Source organism: Orcinus orca, chromosome 11 (assembly GCF_937001465.1).
Source record: "Orcinus orca chromosome 11, mOrcOrc1.1, whole genome shotgun sequence".
Taxonomy (NCBI): Eukaryota; Metazoa; Chordata; class Mammalia; order Artiodactyla; family Delphinidae; genus Orcinus; species Orcinus orca.
Window position 1 is genome coordinate 65,008,369 of NC_064569.1, and position 23,100 is coordinate 65,031,468.

General features: G+C 36.2%; 1 protein-coding gene across 1 annotated transcript in view; it reads left to right on the plus strand.

The window, feature by feature from the left end:
- The window catches only part of PTPRQ (protein tyrosine phosphatase receptor type Q), a 197,347-nt gene that overhangs the window by 105,128 nt on the left and 69,119 nt on the right, over positions 1-23,100 (plus strand). The window contains exons 26-27 of the mRNA XM_004280590.3: positions 37-360; positions 18,190-18,311. Of these exons, the coding sequence (XP_004280638.2) occupies positions 37-360; positions 18,190-18,311 (446 nt within the window). The remainder of the gene's footprint in view (positions 1-36; positions 361-18,189; positions 18,312-23,100) is intronic.

Genomic DNA, 23,100 nt, shown 5'->3' on the forward strand with positions numbered 1-23,100 from the left:
CCAATTGTTTTCCTTTTTTTTCCCTTCAACTTTTAGTTCCCAGCACTCCCACAAATATTGCTTTTTCTGATGTTCAGTCAACTAGTGCAACATTGACATGGATGAGACCTGACACTATCTTTGGCTACTTCCAAAATTATAAGATTACCACTCAACTTCGGGCTCAGAAATGCAGAGAATGGGAATCTGAAGAATGTGTTGAATATCAAAAAATTCAATACCTCTACGAAGCTGACGTAACTGAAGAGACAGTATATGATTTAAAGAAATTTAGATGGTATCGATTCCAAGTGGCTGCCAGCACGAATGCCGGCTATGGCGATGCGTCAAATTGGATATCTACACAAACCCTGCCTGGTCGTAAGTATTGTTCTGTATATGTATGTATACTTCTGCATTCAAGAAAAAGCTCTTTATATGTTTTTCCATAGAAATCATTCAAAATATATGTAAAGATTGCTCTTGTAACTTTAGTTTTATAGTTTAAAATTAACTGGTTGCCTTAATTGCTTTAACATCATTAACCATAATAGCATTTATTTTTTCTTAATTGAATCCCGATGGGAAATTCAATTTCAGTCATTATTAGGGCTTTTCTCAAACTCCCAGAGTGGTACCAAGGTCCTAGAGTCTTATATGGTAACAAAAAGCATTGTGATCCTCTAAGTTGTCTGTCATTAGGCTATAATGATAGCCATCAAGTACCCTTCGTCTATGCCTACATTTCCCCCTCGTATCTGGAAGCTCTGCTGCTTTTATGCCAGGCTTTACCACGTTTTCAGTGACTTTAGGCTTACACACACACATAGAGTTTCAGTGATAAATAGATGCTGTTGTAGACCTTTATAAACAGTGAAATAAACTTTGATCTAGAGGCTTTATTTTTTAGGTTGCCAAATGTGTATCTTCTTACTATTCCCCGGAGTACCTGGCATAATGTTTATATAGTAAATGTTCAATGAATGTTTGTTAATGCAATTCAACATTTGAGACAGAATCCAGACAACTCAGCCTTCAACACAGTCGTCCAACCTCTCTTCTTTGTGGCTCTTGGACTCTTGATTTCTGTGAGATCTGCTCTTCTGGTTTTTCTCTCACGTCCCTGATAGCTCTTTCTCAGTCTCTTTTGCTTATTCTCTCTCTCTCTCTCTCTCTCTCTCTCTCATTTTTTAAATCTAAGTGTTGGAGTGTTCAGAGATAATATACTTGGCCCTTTTCTTTTTTTTTTTTTTCTTTTTCATTGGCCCTTTTCTTTATCAACACACAACCCCTATGAGATCTTACCTTAAGTGACCTTATCCTGTCCTATGGCTTTAAAGTCTACTTATATAGTGATTATTCTCAAGTATCTATTTCCAGTTCTGATTGCTCCCTGGAACCCAATCAGTATATTTAACTGACATCATTGGGAAGGTGTGTCTAATATCCTCTCAAAATTAACGTGGTCTAAACACTAAGTCTCATCGTCCGAATGCAGAAAATGAAAATTTAGGCAGTGTTCTTTTCCTCTTCTACTCCGCCAATGATTTATTTCAACCATGCTATCTAAACACATCCCTCCATTTGCATTACCAGCATATTAGTCCTATCCTTCATTACTGCTACCACTGCGTTAACCTGACCTCCTTAGCTTTCACGCTGATTTTTTTAAATGTAAATCAGATGATGTCACTTCCTTGTTTAAAAAGCCTTTCAGTGAATTTCCATTGCTCTTGGAGTAAGATTTAAATTTCTTAACATGATTAACAAAGCCCTATGTGACTTGGCTCTTACCTAACACTCTAACCTCATCCATAATCATTTTCCCACTTACCATTATCCTCCACTCATACTGGATAATTTTTGTGTTGTTTGAACACACGAAAGTACTAGAACTTGGCCCTGTTCGTTTGGATTGGAATGTTTTTCCACGTCTGTCTTTGCATGAGCAGCTTTTTATAATGTATACTTCTACTTGAATGATTCCTGCTAAGAATGAATTTCCCTGACCACCCAATCTAAAAGAGCCATACAGTTTTTTTCTAGAATATCATCTTATCTTAATGAAAATTTATAATTACCTGATCATTTTTTAGTTATATGTATTTGCTTATTTTTAGAAGGTGTCTTGACCATTGCTGTTTCTTTATTGCCTAGAATGGTGCCTGGCAACAGTAGGCACTCCATAAATATTTCCTGAACGTGTTAAACTTGATTAAATAAGCTAAAATGGGGGAGGCAGAATGAACTGTTTTCCAGTGCAGGGGATAGAGGGGATGATAGTGCCATAACGAAGAAAAGGAAAATATGGAAAAATCAAATCCAGGTTGCGTTTAGTCAGTAATTATGGTTATTTTGAGCCTGTTAACTTTGAGAAGAAATAACTATGATAATCTAATTGACTAGAAAACAGAAAGAAACAGATGCTTAGAGATTAGAACATAGGTAAAGTTCGGAATTTTAGTTGCTTCAGCCAGTAAGAATAACCAAAATTACAAGTGACCAGGGACAACTTGAAGTTACCTGAAGACATCAGTCAGGTACCATAATGAATGAAGCAGGCTGATGTAAGGCGACTGAGAGTGGTGGAAGCCTTGGCAGATTAACAGAACGTGCCGTCTACAGGGGCAACCACTACTCACCTCTGTCTGATTACTGTCTTATAGAGAAGTCATGCTATTAGGACTTAGGATGTTTTCAAAGAAATAGGAAAGTTAGATTTTTTTATGTGAAAATACTTAATTTCTTGCTGTAACAAGTTTTTAAAATTTAAGAACATTTAGTTTTTCAAACCAAACATGTCAGTAGCCCACATCTGGCCTGTGGGCAGCTAATTTGTTACCTTTGATTAAAATAGACCATATGCCTGTGCATCTGCTGCCACTCAGGGTTCCCGTCCCACTCCTTAGGAGCGTCTCACTTGGACAGAAGCCTGCTACAGTGAGCCAGGAATTCGAATTTCTAAATGTATCATTTCCTCAAGTACTCTAGACAGGATGGTGGAAGATGTTCAATTAGCATAAAACAACATATAACCTGACCAATTCAAAAGCTGGTAAATGAAACTGGGAAGTTGGATTTTTTTTTTTTTTTCTCCAGTACGCGGGCCTCTCACTGTTGTGGCCTCTGCTGTTGCGGAGCACAGGCTCCGGACGTGCAAGCTCAGCGGCCATGGCTCACGGGCCCAGCCGCTCCACGGCATGTGGGATCCTCCCGGACCGGGGCACGAACCCGTGTCCCCTGCATCGGCAGGCGGACTGTCAACCACTGCGCCACCAGGGAAGCCCGGGAAGTTGGATTTTTAAAGAATCCCCCATTCTTATTCTGAAAATTTGAGAGTCTTTCTGCTTGAATGTCATTTCTTCCCCCCTGAGTCCCTCCACTTCAAACCCCACTTTAAGGTCTATGACCCACTCACTAGAATTTGGTCATTTTCAATTCCCTACTACTCCACTTTGCCTATTCTGGTTTAAAAGAATAATGGTAGAATATTTCAAATATTTCACAATCGGTGTGAGCTTTTTAAAAAATAAATAGCATTATTTTTCTAGTTTTATTAGGATGTGTTCCTTTGCCATTGGTGGTTAGTTGGTTGATTTGTTAGTTCTTGATGGAATGGAGAGGATAATCTTGGCTTCTTTTTCACCCCAGCTCCCAGATCTTTACTTGATGACTAATCGAAAGAGTGCCTTCATATGGAGTACCAGTTTGACTTTTATCTGGTACTTTTCTTCTCTCTCGGTCTGGTACCTCACTGCCACAATTTGACTTCTCCATCAGAGAGTACTTGGGTGTGAAAAAAATTTATCAGTAGTTAAGTAGATTTTCTATGCTACTCCTATTCCCTTTTATTGTTCTTTATCCTTAAGGACTAATTTTCTACTCTGTTCTTTATCAATAAGATAGAAAAGGGGATACATGGAAAGTTGCCTTTCTACCACTGTGATTAAGAGAGAAAAGTGAAAAGATTTATATATTTCAGAATTTGTTACAACAGACTTACTATTTTTCTTGGCATTCTCAAACTTATTAGCTTTTCAGCTGAGTATTCATATGGGGGTGGTAATAATAAATTAATTTTGAAAGTTATGAGAATGAGTTGCTCACTCTTCATTTAGTCTTAGAAATGAAAGGGACATTTTTCTAATGATAAATGTATTTGAATTTCATAAGTGTATGGTAAAAAAGTTTTATTTAGTAAGCCAAGGAGAGATACTCTGAGGTGGCATTTGATATGAAAGACAGAAAGACACTACATATATTATTGCAAGACAATATATATAGTGAACTACTAACATATTGTATAAGAATATGAGAAATAAGAACAGTCAAGCAACAAAAATCTTGAAGAGTAGTAATGTTTTTAAGATTGAAAGCAAGTAATGCTTAGATGTTGATTCTACATACCAAAGATGAAAAGCATGACAGACATTTTGCAAACATAAAAAGTAATCTGGATGAAGAAATTTAATACGATTTTTTATGTCATTGATTCCAAAAAAGTGTTATGTTGTTTTATAAGAAAATAAAACAATGAAAATGAATGATTCCTCTGAATTATGGAAAACACTAAACAACAGTATAACTTAGTATAAAATCACTATTTCAGATTTGTGCATGTTACTCTAATAGCATCAAGTTGTGCCCAAGCACTTATTCCCAGAACTTCTTATCAAAACCTGGAGCTTCTTTGATAAGGAGCTAGCAATTGATAGCTAGTTTGAGGTCAGATTATTCAACATTTGAATAGCTCAAATAAGAAGACCACCAGTTGGAATAATAAATACTATAAGATGTTCTCAAATGACTTGTAGAATAAGAAAATATGTTGTATTAACTCTCTCTGAGCTCATAAAGAAGAGCACTCAAATTGAAGATGCAGGGAGCAAAGTTGGAATGCAGGCTGAGAATTACATTGGGTTACTTTCTGAATCTAGATCTGCCACTGTACACTGGAGTGAATAAAAGAAACAACATTCGGTCAGCTCAAGCTAACATTTCTTTCTCCCACATACTCTGATCTAGATAATTGAAACCAAATTGTTTTTCTGCTTAAATCATCTGTATAATACCCATTACTCTGTACTTCGTGCTAAGTGTGCAGAGATACAAACATAAGCACAGAAATTACAAATGGCAGAAATATTTAACTTGAAACATTAAAGTCTTATAGCTTATTTTACTCATCTCTTATTTTTCTGATTATCCTTATACTCAAAAGCAATTTGAGTTGTGTGTGGGGGAGGAATGCACAATGGAAGCTGTTAAATATCTCTGTGGTGCACAATAGGTACTTATAATGCGGAGGGAATGTACAACTTTAAAAGAGTGTGGGTGTGAAATTTAGTATGGAGTGAAATGGGACTCTCATAATGTGCATCTCCTATAGACCACCAGGACTGGAAGACAGCAAGAAAGGAAAATTCCTGGGGTAACACTTAGGTTGTGAAAACCACGGGATACCATACTCATGAGGAATTTTAACTACCCAAACATCTGTTAGGTTAAAAAAAATTCAGCAAAACATGCCTCATCAAAGAAGCTTCCAAGGAATGCAACTTTATGATTTAAAAAGAAGAAAAACCAAATAGAGGGCAAAGCACTCCTTAACATTTTTAAAAATGAGACATTGTTGATGAGTTACTATATATTCAGTTATTTTTCTTCATATATTCTAAATGGTATAATGCACTTATAATGTGGTGAAAGCTATCATAACAGAGGTAGATATTCTCCTTTCTATAAAGAAGCAATTATATAATGATAAGAAGAGATGTTAGCCATAAATAAATAGGAAAATATAATTCATGACATGAAGAAGCCCATTTTGTGGCAGTGGGTCTTAGGCTCTATCCTGGTGCCAGTAAAGGAATTGAATATAATTTATTCTAGACATGATGGTTGTACTTCTGCAAAATTAATTATATGCTGTTGAAAGTCTTCTAAGTTAGTTGCCTAAGACTCCCAAATGTGTAATTCAAGACGACATCTCTCTCTCTTCTAGACCTGTAGATTGAAGTTACTGGTATGACCACTTAGGTTTCCACAGACATCTCAAACCCCGTATTACCACTGTTCCTGCCCCACTGCAAGCCTCCTCCTACCTGTGTGTTCCCTGTTTCAGTGTATTGTACCATTGTTCGTCTGATTGTTCAAGCCAGCAATCTAGGAATCATTCTTAATTCTTTTTAGCCTTTCCCACCCCCAAGTACATACCTAACTCCTACTGACTTTCCCTTCTAAATATTTCTTGAATTTGTTTATGTTTCTCTGTTAAGGCTCCCTAAATTCAGCCGTCTCCTAGATTATTACAAAAGATATCTAAATGGTCTTTCTGTTCCCATTTTCTCTACCCTCCACCTGAACCTAGTTTTTGAATACACCTATCTATTATTCCTCTGCTTAAAATCTGATAGTTTTCTATTTTCCTGCTGTGTAAAAATTATATTTTTAGTATGCTCTGTATGGTTACTTATGATTTTTGTTCATATTCCCCACACGTACTTTGCTCTTTCTCCTTTGTGCTCCAGAGAAAGAGCAAAGTATGTGTGTTCTTTCTTACTGTCCTTTCTGTCCTCTTTTGGAGACCAACTGCCTCTTCTTTGCAAAGGAGACCAAATATCTCCTTTGCAAAGCCTTCTATAAATTCCTCTTTCCACTCCCGCCTTCCAAAAATTGTTTCTAAATACTGAACGTATTACATCATAATTGTTTATCTCTCTCTCTTGTCGAACTCTGAGCTCCTTACAGGCAAAGATGACAGGTGATCATGTCTTATGTATGTTTCTAATCTTCATGCCTATTCAATATCTAAGACTAAATGAATATGGCATTTGGACTCAAGGAAGACATTTGACTTTAATTGGAAAGTATTTCAATGTCAAAATTCTCCATATTGCAAAAATGTTCATACAAATTTTCTTCAGATTTTCTTTCTGACTATAGCTTGTCTTTCAAATATTTACATGGTTATTGTCAAAATTAAAATTCTCCTGGTCAGTTTCCATTTATGTTTGACATGTTCAGCTTCTTTTATTTCACAAAACCAGTTTATTTTATTTTACTTTATTTTATTTTATGTATTTATGTATTTATTTATTGGTTGGTTGGTTGTAAAGGAAAGATTGCTTTATTCAGGAGGCCAGCAACCTGGGGAGAAGGCAGACTCATATCCAAGAACCACTCCCAAGATTCTGCTTGACCATGAAAGTTTTTAAAGGGATAAGGGGAAGTTAATCGCAGTCAATCATTTGGGGAAGGGGTGTCAGAGTCTTCTATCTTCCACTGTGTGCAGATTTTCTTCTGATTGGTTGGTAGTGAGGTAACAGGGTGTTGCTTCAGGAATCATACTCTGCCTGAAGTTACCATCTTCCACCTGGGTGGGGGCCTTAGTTTGATTTTAGATGCTATCACTTTCAAAGTAGTCTCCCAACCAGTTGTTAGTGCCCCAAAAGTTGTTGCAAAGAAACGGCACAGAAGATGTCCCCAACGGTGTTGACAATGAGCAGGAGTTGGTCTAGCTGGTCTCAGGACTTAATGAAGCTCAGGTTCTTGATGTCGCATTGCAGAAAGAATTCAGTGAGAGACAAAGTGATGGGGAAGAAGTGGATTTATTTAGAGAGAAACACACTCCACAGACGGAGTGTGGGCCATCTCAGAAGGTGAGAAAGACCCAGTCTATTTTATATTGTTGATTTTTTTTTCTTTTTCATTAATTAACATAAGTTTGAATTACTGCATGTAGAAAAGAGATATGCTCATAATAAATTGAGGAGGATTTCAGACAATGAAAGAAAATAATAAATGCCTATTTTGGAGTGGATTGAAGCTTTAATAGTATCGAAATGATTAACTGAGATAATAAACTCTGATTGATAGTCCATGAAGAAAACAAAGGAGACCAATGTATAAATCTGGGTTGCTAAGTATAATTACAAAGAGAGGATATTTGCATGAAATCATAATTTAAAGAACATAATAGTAAGCATGTAAAATTGTCTATTAAAGCATTCAACTGTATACTTAAAAGAGCTTTTGCCAGGTTATTAAACAGCTTTCCATAATATAAATAAAAATATTTTGAAATTCTATTACATAAGCACGTATTTTTCAGCAAAATCACTAAAAATCAAAGGATAAGAATGATCACTATATTATTTTTAAAATCATCAATATTATAGAAAGCCTGGGTTTTTTTTTCTTTAATCTTATATGCTTTTATTGCCTGTATCAGGGTTTCTTCAGTTTATTTGGATTTTTGTGAGATGAACCATTCAAGGTACATGAAAAGACATAAGTATGCCTCTAGAAAGCCTGGTTATTAAAAGAATAAAAGAAGAAACAATCTTTCTCCCAATAATAGCTAGCTGTATTTTATCTTTTAAAAATTCAGTGAATTCTCCCACTTTCTCATCTCAAACTTCAAATCTCATGTTGAATTGAATTGATTTTGACTTTTCTGAGAATCTTCTTTCTCTTGGTTCAGAAAGAAGTGTGAAGTACATTTCATTCTTTGTGATTTCTGGTCATTAACCTCAGTTCAGGCCTGCCTCAGTATTAGGCCCTAGGCCAACAAATTTTCAGCTCTTGTTTTCTTCTGCATGTATTAAGGAAGAAGGGAGAACTCTGATTTGACTATGGAAAACTCCCATTTCTGAAAAAAACATAGGATTGCTATGTCTGGTAGTTGAGGGCACCTTTGGGTTGGGCCCAGTACCTGAGCTGAGACTCCTTGGCTGCATAGTTAAGAATAATGACAGAAATAGCTAAGCTTATCAGGTGTTTATGATGTGCTGGTACTATTCTAAGAACTATACACACATTGATTTATTCATGAACCTCATTCATTTCTAGGTTAGAGCCTGTGCTCTTAGATCTTGACAAAGACTTGGGCAAAGCCTTATGGTGGTATGAAAGTACTAAGAGATGGAAGGGTGCTAAGTAGTATACAAAGAGAAGATAGGTGAAACCCTAATTTAAAGGAACTAACAGAATGCATGTAAAATTAAGCTATTTAATAAAGCATTCAACTCTTTTTAAAAAAATTTTTTATTGAAGTATAGTTGGTTTACAACATTGTGTTAATTTCTGCTGTACAGCAAAGTGATTCAGTTGTGTATACATTCTTTTTTTATATTCTTTTCCATTATGATTTATCATAGGATATTGAATATAGTTCTCTGGGCTATACAGTAGGACCTTGTTTATCCATTCCATATATAATAGCTATAACCCCAACCTCCCACTCAGTCCCTCCCCCAACCCCCTCCCCCTTGGCTTGTGGTTACAAGTCTATTCTCTATGTCCATGAGTCTCCTTCTGTTTCATAGATAGGTTCATTTGTGTCATATTTTAGATTCCATATATAAGTGATATCATATGGTATTTGTCTTTATGATTTAGTTAACTTAGTATGATAATCTCTACTTGCATCCATGTTGCTGCAAATGGCATTATTTCATTCTTTTTTATGGCTGAGTAGTATTCCATTGTATATATGTACCACATCTTCTTTATCTATTCATCTGTCAGTGGACATTTAGGTTGTTCCCATGTCTTGACTGTTGTGAACAGTGCTGCTGTGAACATAAAGGTGCAGGTATCTTTTTGAATTAGAGTTTTGTCTGGATATATGCCAGGAGTGGGAGTGCTGGATGATATGGTAATTCTGTTTTTTGTTTCCTGAGGAAACTCCATACTGTTTTCCACAGTTGCTGTAACAACTTAACATTCCCACCAACAGTGTAGGAAGTTTCCCTTTTCTCCACACCCTCTCCAGCATTTATTTTTTGTAGATTTTTGATGATGGCCATTCTGACCGGTGTGAGGTGATACCTCATTGTAGTTTCTATTTGCATTTCTCTAATAATTAGTGATGTTGAGCATCTTTTCATGTGCCTATTGGCCATTTGTATTTCTTCTTTGGAGAAATGTCTATGTAGATCTTCTGCCCATTTTTCAATTGGGTTTTTTTGTTGTTGAGTTGTATAAGCTGTTTGTATGCTTTGGAAATTAAGCCCTTGTCAGTCGCATCATTTGCAAATATTTTCTCCCATTCTGTAGGTTATCTTTTTGTTTTGTTTATGGTTTCCTTTGCTGTGCAAAAGCTTGTAAGTTTGATTAGGTGAACTCTATATTTAATTTCAAAAAAAACAAAAACAAAAAACTTTTGCCAGGTTGTTAAGCAAGTTTTCCGGAATATAAATAAAAATAATTAGACATCCCCATTTGCATGAACAAGTGGAATGTCTTTTTCAGCAAAGCACTAAAAACCAAACAGTTAAAGGAAACTTAAAGGATAATCAGTATGTGGCATTATTAGCTTTGAAAACTGAGACTAAGAAAGACCTGGAGATATTGTACAAGCTTCTGATACATGATCCAACCATCTCCATTCCCAAACAAATTAAATGGGACTTGCCCTAACACACATAACCTCTAACTACACTTTTAGTTTCTCTTCTCTTTAATTATACCCTTGATAGTTATTTTACCCTGATTATACCTGCATACAATGCATGGGAGAATGAAGTAGCAATGTTTATCTCAGCCCTAACACTTTGTAATGGTGATGGCCTTATCTGAATTATTCCAGGTTGCTCCTACACATAGCTTCAAGGTACCATAGAAATGATGATGTTTTCTTATGTTCTTACGGAACATGATGACCTGTTATTACTCTAGAAACTTTGGGAATGAGAGGGAGTGATGGTAGGGAGAAACCTCTTCATCGTTTATTCGGAATTAAAATACATGAAAGGCACAAGGAGACCAGTGTGTGGAGTGTCTGTTAGCTGGATGCAAGTTTCCATGTTTATCACCAGCTCCCAAGCCCTCCACCACTAACTACATTCCCAGTCTTCACAGAAACAGTAATCCCCCTTTCTAACCTTGTTATCAAGAGTTCTAATCATTGGTACCTGATCTGAAGAGCAGTGCCACTGCTTTTTCCAATAGTACGTTGATGTCACAGAGCAGTGGCTCTTAAACTTGTACCACAAGCATTAGAATCATCAGGAGGGCTTGTTAAAACACGGAGTGCTAGGCCCTACCCAGGTCTTCTGATTCAGTAAGTCAGGGGTGTGGTCTCAGAATTTGCTTTTCTAACAACTTCCCAGGTAATATTGATGCTGCTGGTTTGAAGACCACATTTTTGAGAACCACTGTTGTAGAAAGTTGTTTTATGAACATAAGGCTACTCTAGAAAAAGTTGTATTATCTGATCCTAAAAGCAGTGGAACTAATATGAGAATATTTTCATTCTTACCTGGCATGGCTAATATTGGAAGTGAGAGTTTTTTGGTATTTTGTATTTTTTTCCACCTAAGCTAACCTGAAATGACTCAGAAAATTACTCATTCAGCATCAAAGAAAATGGTCGTACAATGAAGTCTAATACTGTGGGCATCCATCAGTCATTCTCAGTACTCATCAAACAGTCTAATAGGTCAGATTCTTATGGTTGTAATAGTTGCCCTTTGTGCTACTATCTTGCTGTTGGGAAATCTAACTGTAAAACAAAATGAAAATCTTGTAAAAGGGAAGGAAATATTTCATACACCAACAGTAGTATCTCATACTGGGCAGTGAAATCACTGGGCTCTAGGGAAACATTCAACACCAGTGAAGGATAGCCAAGTAGTGCAGTATTGTAACCAGTCGGATGTGACCTGAGATGCTCTTGGCCTCCATCAATATGGTCGATCTAATCGCTGAACTTCTTCAGGGCCCTTGATGCCCTGAATTATTTAAGATGTAAGGAATCCACCCAAACCACCCAGCCAATTAGATTTTGTTTAGTCCTGAGAGACATCTAAAACTTAAAGCAAATTCCTTCAGGTATGGTGAATCTAAGGCAACTCACAGTCCTAGAGGCTGTTAATACTTGTATAAGCTGAGAAAGAATGGGAGTCCTTCATTTAGTGATGCCAGTAGATAGGAATCTGATGGTCCAGTGTACCAAATCCTGAAACTAAAGTACCCTGAAGGGAAGGACCTTTAAATAAACTTGAAATGAACTTAAATTCAAATAGATGTGCAGACAATCTAAATCATACATATGTACAGAGCTCAATATTTTTTGTCTTGTGAGTTGCTGTCAGGTCATTTATTTATTTATGTTTATTCTTTAGGAAGGTCACTACAGCATGCATTAAAAACCAGAGTATTTTCTACAACATTTTTCATCATTAAATAAAATTTACAGGGATCTGCAGAAGGCAGAGTTTCTAATAACTCTTTGAATGTGCTTATTCTGAAAGTGTAGTATTAGACACACCAAAATTTGATGGTTCTTAATCAAAGTGTCATAGACTTGGGGGCATTCAAACTTTTATATGTACTAGGCATAATGATGGTCTATCCAGACTCACCTTTCAGCTAACACACTTAGCATGGGGACACAGATGGATGGGAAAGATGACCCTGACCCACATAAGACCCACATTCCTGTGCAAGGATAGAAGCATGATAATCAGGAAATGATGGTTGTTAGTTACAGAAAATGCATTATTGCGAAAACCAGGGGAAAAGTGCTTATGAGAGGAAGTGATTGGATTATGGGGAATGAGAGAATAAGGATAGATCATTCCTACTGAGTAAATTGCTGTGATTTATAAGAGAAAGGGTATAGTGATATCTTGGCCTACTACTGACTAGCTTCATTTCACAAACAATCCTAAATCAGAATGTGACAGTTTATGGAGAGACAAACAAAGTCTCCCAAAGATGCTTATATATTACTAAGCTTTTAAACTGGCATATTTTCAGTTCCCCATACCTTTACTGCTTTAAGCTTCCGTTATTTTGATTGTTGACATTCATAATTGTAATTTTGTATTCCCCCTTATGTAACTCTAATAATAGTTTACTACACACTGGAATAAAAGAAAAAATAATACTGAATTATTTTTTTATGCATTTTTGGAATTTTGATAAATTCCAAGAGAAAATTGCATAAAAGAAACTTGAAAATGTTATTTGCTTAAAAGTACATTATAATATTTGGACAATATTAAAATAATTAGATACTATTTTATAGTATACTTTGAGCATTTGGTGTTCTAAATATTTCTCTTAAAATATCCATGAATTAATCAAATGTTTATCTTTCATTGCTTTACACAGATGAAATATATATTCAGTTATATATTATGTGCATATAATATATTCATATCAGTTTAGTTAGGTATGTGTTTACTTTTTTTAATTTCAGATTTAGGAGTTCTTATTCTATCATATTATAATTCTTCAAGAATATAGATTAATATAATATGTTCTAAGAGAAATATTTCATAAAGGATTTAACACAGGGAATACTTGTATAACAAAACAGGCAATTTTATCAAGTATACTGAAAATGCAAATGTTATTAAGAGAATCTGATTGTTTCTTAAAAAAGAAAGAAAAAAACACTTTAGGAAAGTTCAAGAATTAAAGCACAGCTCAGCGAGGGGCTAAATACCTTGCCTTTTTATAATGATTGATTAGTGCATAGAACTTAAAATATTTAGTAGTTCAAGTGGTTAGTATGTACCATGAATGATCTTTGAATGTCGTTTTTCTGTCAGCTCTGCTTGGGGTAGCAGACACTCCCTGATGAGGGCTTTGATTGCTGGTATTAAAGGAATGATTGCAGGGTTGACATTTTACTATGAAAGACGAGAAGTTGAAGCAAGGCATCATACTGCTTTCTGAGCTGGTCTACAGACATGTTTGCAAGACTAGCCGAGGTTTTCCTTGGCAAATGGTTTTGGATCTGTCCTCATTTGAGACCCCAAAGATCCAGACTACAGAGCAGAGAAGACACAGACATAGAAGAATATTTCCAGAAAATATTTGTAAAAACAAGCTACCATCAACCTAGTCACAGAAAAATCTCATTGGCTTTCTTATCACAGAAAATTCTCAGTAAGCTGTCCATGTTATCTGGGCAACAATAACGCACCACCTTGCCTGCCTGCTAGAATGAGTTAGGTTTAAAAGTGCAATCCCGACAGCCATCGAGTTTATATATGTTATAGAGGTATAAGAATAACATTCTGGAGATAATCTGTCCTCTTTTGATATAATGAATTTTGGCCCATCTTCTTGGTATGAGTTAGATACCAAGCACCAGAATCTATAGAGGCTCCTTCTAGTTCATGATATTAGTTTATTAAACTATGGCATTTATCTTTTTTGTCTATGACAGCAGTTCTTAAAAGACCTTAGCCGTGGCATTAAAGGCCCTACACAATCTGGCCTCATTTCCTGTCTGACTCGACATTCTGACTTACTTGGCTTCAGCCTCACTGGAGTCCCTGTTATTCCTAGAATACACCAGGCACAGTCCTGTCTCAGGGTCTTTGCACTGGCCATTCTCCTCCCTGTGACACTCCTTCTTCAAACATTCCCATGCTCCCTCACCTCCTTCAAATCTTTGTTTAAATGTTACCTGTTTGGAGAGGCATAGCCTGACCACCATATTTTTTAAAATAGTAACTCCTATCTACATTCCCATCCCAATTACCCTGCTTCATTTTTTGTCATGGTACATATCACTTCCTAACATAGTATATCATTTATTTGTATGTTATATATGAATTTATATAATTTTTTTATAATATACTTATATATTATTTGTCTCCCTCCACTGAACTAGTGGTTCCATGATCTTTGTATCTTTGGTTTTCTTCTCTGTTCCCAGCACCTCAAAAATGCCTGCCTTGAGTAGGTGTTCAATAAACAGTTGCTGAGTGAAGAAGAGTGGGTACATACTAGAAGCTCTATATGGATAGGTCCACAGCTACCTTGATCACTTCTATAAGCTTGGTGTCTTCCCAGTCCCTGGCACATAGAAGATGCTCAATAAATATTGATTGGATAAATGCATAAATTTCACCTAAAAGCCAACAGAACATTTTGGTAGAAATAAAGGAAAAGGTAGGCTAAAATATTTTCCTGTCTCATACCACTTGAAACGTGCAGCCTGTCAGAAAATTCTTCCTCTCCACAATGGTCCATACAGAGCTAGAAGGCAGGTTTTGCAAAAACATTAATAAAGGATAAATAATTAAAATATTAATCAATAGCCACCTTAATAGCTTCTAGCCCATCCCCTTTTACAGAGTCAAAGGCAGGAGACAGGCCATTGAAACCCACAAAACATCTTATATTTTTCAGAGCCATTTCTCCATGAGGAAAGTATATAATGATGATCAGTAATGGTGTACCTAATCCTGAAGCCTTTCCACTCCTTATTTCTAAGGAATATCCAGCTTGGGAAGGAAAGAGAGTTGCCACTTTTGAATATGGAGTGCATTATTCTGTGAGGGCATCCAAAAACAATTATGCTGGTGGCAGGAGACCTCCTATAGCTCTCATTTGTTATATGTATAGTTATCTAATGAATTATGCTACAATTTGAGGCAGTTTTCCTAAATCTAGGATCCTAAAGTTAGAATAAGACTGAAGATCTCAGGACATGCAGGGTGTGTTTAAGTGCTGAGACTCCATGATCTCTCTACATTTAGTCACCAGTGAAATCATGTGCCTAATTCTGTCATTATTTTTAACACCTCTCAGCTTATCATACCTCTGAATCCAGGAGCATCCCCTCCTCACTCTCTCCCCTGGAGGCCATATAGACTGGATCTCTGAGTCAATGTTCAGAGTATTACACAAAGTTCAGAAAAGGTACAAGTAGGAAGGATATATATGTTTGTCACCCCAAAAGCATTTTCCCACAGAAACTTTCGTATACATATTTCCTAGAGTCCTCTATAGTAACATTTGAGTACTTCTTTAAATTATTTCAATGCTACTATTAAAAAATACCTTAATGGGCTGAGCTGGGCTCCCAAATTCCAAAACATATAATATCATCTCTCTTGGAAATGTTCTAAGTGCCAATAACTCATTCATAGTTCAAAGATTGTCACTACTATTAGCATCTTAAACAGCTACCTGGCGTTGAAATAAAACTTTTGTCTTTCTTCAGAGCCTGTGACTCACTTGAACCAGATATACTTGCCATATTTATACTATCCCAATTTGTAAGGAATTATCTGAAAATTTTTAAAAACCCTTTTCCATCTTGGTCCTGTCTCCCTGGTTCTAGGCTCATCTTTCCAGTTGCCAGGCAGGCATCTGAATCCTTGTGAGTATCTCAGACTTAATGAGTACAGACCAAATTTATCATCTCCTGCCATAGTCTTATCCCTACCAAAACTAGTGTCTGTTCCTGAACGTGCTGTTGTTGTGAATTCTAGCAATACTCTCCCGGTATTAATACATGAGTTAGCTTTTACTACATTCCTCTATTTCACATCTCATCTGCCCTTCAGTTCTTTTTATTAGATTTTCTAAGGGCTCTGGGATTCATCTCCTCCTATCTCTACCTACTGTCACTCTTCTACTTTTGGGTCTCATCAGATCTCACCTGGCTTTTTGGAAATAGCCTATCTGGACTCATTGCTTCAGAGCACATATCTTTTTCATAGCTGCATCAGATTTCTTCCTAAATCATTAGAAAAATACTTCCCTTCTCAGAACTTTCAGTGACATCCCATTGTTTAAAGAATGAACTTCAAACGCTTTAAGATAATCGAGTGCTCCCTAACTTAGTTCCCAAATGACTGCCTGAGGCTTGTTCCCTACCCTGTCCCTCCATTAATGCTGGTCTTTCTGTGATATCTCTATTCCTTAAATTTAGGGGTTCTGATTTTTTTTTTGTACCATGCATTCCTTGGACAGTCTGGTGAAGTGTGTGGACCCCTTCCTAGAGTTATATTTTTCAATTATAAAATAATAAGCATAAGCATAAGATTAATAAGCGTAAGAAAGCCATTCTGCAGAAATAATATTCTGTCTGTGGATCCCATTGTTTATATCTTTGTGGCTTTGCTTAGGACCTTCTTAGCAAAGAAGTGCCCCCAAACCTGCCCCTCTGATTATTGAAATCCTTCTCATGTTTCAAAGTCTATTCAATCCCCAGCTCCTCTCTGCAACTTTACCTTGACTCCCCGCCCAGCTGTACTCACCACTTTGTCTTTGCCCTCTCATAGTAGATTATTTGTATTTCTAATTAGTTCTTATCTTTACTTTGCCCGTTGTTATAATATTTTGTATTAATTTACAAAAAGGGCCAAACACTAAACTAATGGGCTACTTTCACACATTTTGTGTTCGCGGTTCTTTTTAAAACACTGTGAAGTATGCATATGAAGAGAAAACTGAGGTCCAGAAATTTTATTGTCTGACCAAGATCATACAACTTGTTGCTGTTATAAATTTGAGGAAGTGAATATTTTCTCTTCTTCTTTACCCCTTCTCAGGATCTAAGGAATGATATTGTTCAGTAATGTTTGTTCATGTGGATTTAAAAATCAGAAATGCTGGGAAATACTCATCTCCCAATATTTAATATCCCTGGAATTGACGAGGGGCCGTGATAGGCCAGGGATGTGTAAACAGTGTTTCTAGGTCAATGTCTATGTCAAAGTAACTGTGACTAAATCCTTCTTAACATACTGAAAACTCTTCTAATTCCTAGTAGTTTCACAAATTGAAATTTCAACACAGGTTTTCATCAGTCAGTTCCTTAAAATATTATTTCTTGTTTTGCACTCTTGAGGAAAGACAACAATAATAAAAGTAAGACAAATTAAAGAATTTGTTTGGAATCATAATGAACTCAGGAAATGTTTACATTTGTAATAATAAGATCAGTTGTATAACCTATTTCCTATGCTACCCCCTCAGTGAAAACAATAAACCAATCCAATTTATAGACACATTTGTAAGACAATACATTTTAAATATAATTCACTTGAACCAGTTCCACTTTTCTGTAGTCAAATATGTTTAGTTTCTGCAGGTTTTCCTAAAACAACATTGTTAAGCTAATTATTTTAAAATAAAATATTGATTTGTTCAAAAAGGTTTATTTTAGCAATAGTAATGCTTTCTTTTCAAACTGTTATTTCAAGTTTGAAAATCATGTATTTATGACCATTAATTTCTCATATGGAAGTTCTTTATGCATAGTAATTATTTTGAAAGTAATTACATCGTTTGATTTGCCAGTGCCTTTTAGCATGCTGTGAACTATAAATTTATGTATAATTAATTCAGCATGATTATCCTTTTTTATGGTCTTTTCTATTATCGTGTTGTGGCAAATACTAGCTTCAATGTAGCAAGGTAATTGATATTTTTCTATTTTCATAGCTCCAGATGGTCCTCCTGAAAATGTGTATGTAGTAGCAACATCACCTTTTAGCATCAACATCAGCTGGAGTGAACCTGCTGTCATTACTGGACCAACATTCTATTTGATAGATGTCAAATCGGTAAGGCTTGTCTTACCTTCTACAAAAGACAGTAGAGAGCATGGTTAAGAATATAGGTTTTGGAACCAGACTTTGAATTTTAATCTCACCTCTGTTAGGCAGCTTACTTAACTTGTTTGTGTTTCAGTGTCCACATCTGTAAAATAAAGATTGATAATACTACCCAGTGTAGAGAGATTTTGTGAGGACTAAGTTAGAAAATTTACCTAAAGAACTTAAAACATTGCCTGACGCATAGTAAGTGTTCAATAAATGTAAATAAAGTATTGTCACCATGGTTATTATTGTATTTATCGTCAGGGTATAGATGATGTATATAAACGAGGTTAAGTTGATAATAATCTATTGGTTTAAAATACAGTGAAAACGAACTCAAAACATAAAAGGAGAATGGACAAGGCATTAGGAGAAATATCTCCCAAATAAGATAGCATCAGAGCTTAATTTTGAAAATAATTGAAGCAGAACATGGAAAGGAAATGGTAATAGAAGTTAGAATAATAGAAAAGTTAGCTTCCTTCAGGAAAAAGTAAGTAGTTCTGGAATCCTTGGTCAAAACTTTCAAGAAGAAAAGGCTGAGAGATGAGGCCAGATCAGGAGGCAGGCTTATAACATATTACGGAGTGTGGGTTTCATGGTAAGGGCAGTGGGGTGCCAATTGTGGAATTAAAGCAGTGTCGGGATACAGATTTCTGTTTTACAGGATCAGTATGGGTGCACTGTAGAGAATAGTTTTAGAGAAGTCCTGGGGGTGCAAAATTAAATAAGGAGACAGGAAACTATAAGAGTAAAACTGGACAAGAAAAGAAGGACAGAGAAAATGGAGTGAGGAAAACAGAATGAAAAATAATTTAAAACTACAGGATTTGGTGAAAAAAATCTGTGGATGGTGAGTGAGAAGAAAAATCAGGGGTGACTTTAAGATATATGATTTGGAAAATTGTGAGGAAGAACAGATTTGTAGAGGAAAGGCATGAATTCAGTACTAGATGCACCGACTTTAAGATGCCTGGGAATCCTCCAGATGCAGATAGCCCATTAGCAGTTTTATTTGTGGATCTGTAGCTCCGGAGAGGAAGTTTGCATTCCCAGATTTGGGAACTGTTGGTGTTTCGATGATAGATGAAATAATATGAGTAGATGAGATTAACTACACAACATGTAAAGCCTCTTCTGTAAGAACTAACCTGAGGATGGTATCCTGGGGAATACAAACATTTAAATAAGATGTCCCTGAAGACACCAAATTGGAGTAGCCTTCCAGACAGAAGGAGACCCAAGCATGAGAGTCAAGCCTTTCACCTAAGACAGGGTGCTGCACAATGTGAATAATGCAGAGTTGTTATCTAGGGTTAGAATTGGAAATATCTCCTTGCCAGCCTGCTTGAGCTTTACTGCACCTGATGAGCAGTCTCTTACGGTTGCGTCTAACACGTTAAATTAGGTAATTCATGGTGAATTCTCCTCTCCTTCTTGCTGTTTCTATCCATCTCTTGTTTAATTTTATGATTTTTTTATGTCTTTATATTATTTCTTAAAGGAAATACTTCTTTCTCAAAAGACGTGTCATGATTAAGAGAAAGTTTCAGGGTTTATTGGTACATTTGTTCTCCCATTCAGTCTTCAGTTTATGTTCCTTTTTTAGAGCATATCTGTGAAGATTTTTAGTTAATAATTAGCCAAAAATAACACGAATGACAAATGCTCTGGGAATAGCATTAAAAGCAAATTATAAAATGTTAATGCTGGGGCTTCCCTGGTGGCGCAGTGGTTGAGAGTCCGCCTGCCGATGCAGGGGACACGGGTTCGTGCCCCGGTCCGGGGAGATCCCACATGCCATGCAGCGGCTGGGCCCGTGAGCCATGGCCGCTGAGCCTGCGCGTCCGGAGCCTGTGCTCCGCAACGGGAGAGGCCACAACAGTGAGAGGCCCACGTACCGCAAAAAAAAAAAAAAAAAAAAATGTTAATGCTGTGCTCTATCAAGTAAAAGACACTTTATTAAGGAAAAAGCTCTCTCTTGGAATTTGGTTGTGTTTAAAGGAGGGAAAAATAAGACAGTAAAAAAAGTGATTTATAACCTCTTTCTCTTAGCATTCTTACTGAGATTAAAAATGAGCAAGGGAAAGAGAGAAGGATGGAAAGATAACTAATATTGTAATTGCTTATTTCAGTTACATATTAGCTCTTCATATGCACTGTATTATATCTTATCTAATAACATTTTGATGTAAATGCTATCGTCTTCATTTTGCATAAAGGGGAACTGAGGCACAGAGATGATAAATAACTTCTCAAATATTAAGACGTGGCTAAAACCAGTAGACAATGGTGTGATGGAAAATAGGAAAAACCATCAAAAAGCAAATAAAAATTGCCAAACTGAAATATATGCTCACCAAAACACCTTTGGATCAAAGATAGCAAAAATTCAAACAGATTCTAACACTTCAGAGTTTCCCTAGGATTCTTGGAACTAAGTTGTCATTTGTTCCTTCTTCCCTTCATTCTTTCAACACACTTTATATTTTTAATTTTTATATTGGAGCATAGTTGATTAACAATGTTGCGTTAGTTTCAGGTGTACAGCAAAGTGATTCAGTTATACATATATACATGCATCTATTCTTTTTCAAATTCTTATCCCATTTAGGTTATTACAGAATATTGAGCAGAGTTCCCTGTGCTATGCAGTAGTTCCTTGTTGGTTATCTATTTTAAAAATAGCAATGTGTACATGTCAATCCCAAACTCCCAACACGCTTTTAAATACATTCAAATGCCAGCACTGTGGTACGTGCTGGGTATGTAGAAGTGAACAAGTCTGACGTGGTCATTATCCTTATAGAGTTTATCTGCAGCTCATTTCATGAATATATAACTATCTACCTTCAAAAGTCATTGGCTCGCAGGCCAAAGAAGAACGTATGTCACTGAATTTAGGACTTACGCTGCAGCCTGGCCTCTGTCAAATACTAACCGCAAGAGCATAAAACTCTTCCCTTAAAAGACTCAAATTAAGCAAAAATTGACAATCTTGAATAAAGATATATGGGCTCAGATATCATCCTGGATGATTCTACTGGATATTAATGCATTTTGTGGCCCTTTGTTTGTCGGCCCCTTTATTTTTTAACTTAGCAAATAGTTAGTAGCTTCTTTCACCAAGACAAAGATGGAAAACAAAGTTCTGCTTCCAAGTAGCTCACACTCTAGAGAATGACACCAGAATATAAAGAGCTAGTTGTAGACTATGAGGTATGCAGTCTTTTTTGGAATATAAACTAACAAAGTAATTAAAGTTTCTGTTATGGGGGACATAATATATAGAGGAGACTGCACAGAGAAGATGAAATTTGTTCTCTTCTGGGATGTAAGAATTAAATGGGGGTGTACCAGGTGGGGAAGAGTGCAGGTGGGGCAGGCAAAGGAGAGGAAAATAGAACCAGAATCTAATTACTGACAGTGTATATGAAACAACCACACTTCAAAAAAAATGGCAGACATTGCATCATAATAATCGATGATCAAATATGAGCAAACGAATTTGGAACTGATTGAAGGGAAATGATGGGTCAAAAAGGTCTGAGGTTTCAGTACTGGGTAAGTGGACGAATATTAGTTAATGATAGTAGGTTTAGTGAAGAAAGAAAATGAATTTTCCACATGCTGTATTTGAGGGCCCAGCATTCTTTTTGAATTTTACTGTGTATTTTTTAAGATATAGTAGATCACATGCATGTTATTTCATGTTTTACTACTTGCTATTTGTTATCCATTTTTTAATGGAAGGCATTGGAATAATTTCGTTTTACTTTATAAGACCACGCCCCATGACTTGGCGTAGAGAGGTCTGGACTCTTCAAAGACCTGGGAGTAAATCCTGTCTCAGCTACCAAGTTGCTATGGCATCTTGAGGAATTCAGCTCAACTCAATAAAATCAGAGTTGAAATAGCTATAGTAGTCAGGCAAGGAACATCAAGGAACAGTCACAATGAAGCTTCAGTGATGAATTGGAGACCCCTGCCCCATTAGAGGAGTCACCTGTCACTCATCTCTAGATAATTGTTACCCAGCATGAATACAAGCCTAGTCATAGGGGAAATTTTAAAAGCCCGATTTGTATGAGATATTTAGATGTTGACAACTAATTAAATACATACACACTTTCTACCAGTGGGTGCATGCACCCGATCAATTGGATTCCTACACTGATTGATTTGTTTTTCTGACATTTTAGAGGTGGAACACCTCCCTCCACTGCTCTGGTTCGATCTGTTTGACTTTTTGCAGATCTGATATTTTTCAGCCTTTTGCTGTGTTTCTCATAGCAACATCGTTTTTAGTTAAAAAAGCTTTTAGAAAAGAGCATTTGAAGAACATATTAAACAAAAAAAAAGGTCTTTCAAAGTTATGACAGAGGGTCAGGTTGAAAATGAACTTGATAGTGAGGACAGTGTATCCAACTTGTTTTTAAGTCTTTCAAGTACTTGAGAGAAGCAGGCATAATAGGATTTCAAACTTGCTGTTGTTCATCTCAGGCAAAGCCCTTCTATTTAGTGCTAGAAACTTTAGCTGTGTTTAATCCCTACAGTGAATAGGCCAGACTCTCCATCAAAGGCAGACTATGTTTTAATAAATTATACAACTATATTTAATATACCTAAGCATACTCATTTGTACACATTTAATAATTATGACATCATGTTAATTGATTCCTTACTTAGTGCCTTGCATGGTGCTAGATCAGTTTTTCAAACTTCAATTATGACCAGCATTTTTTAAATGAAT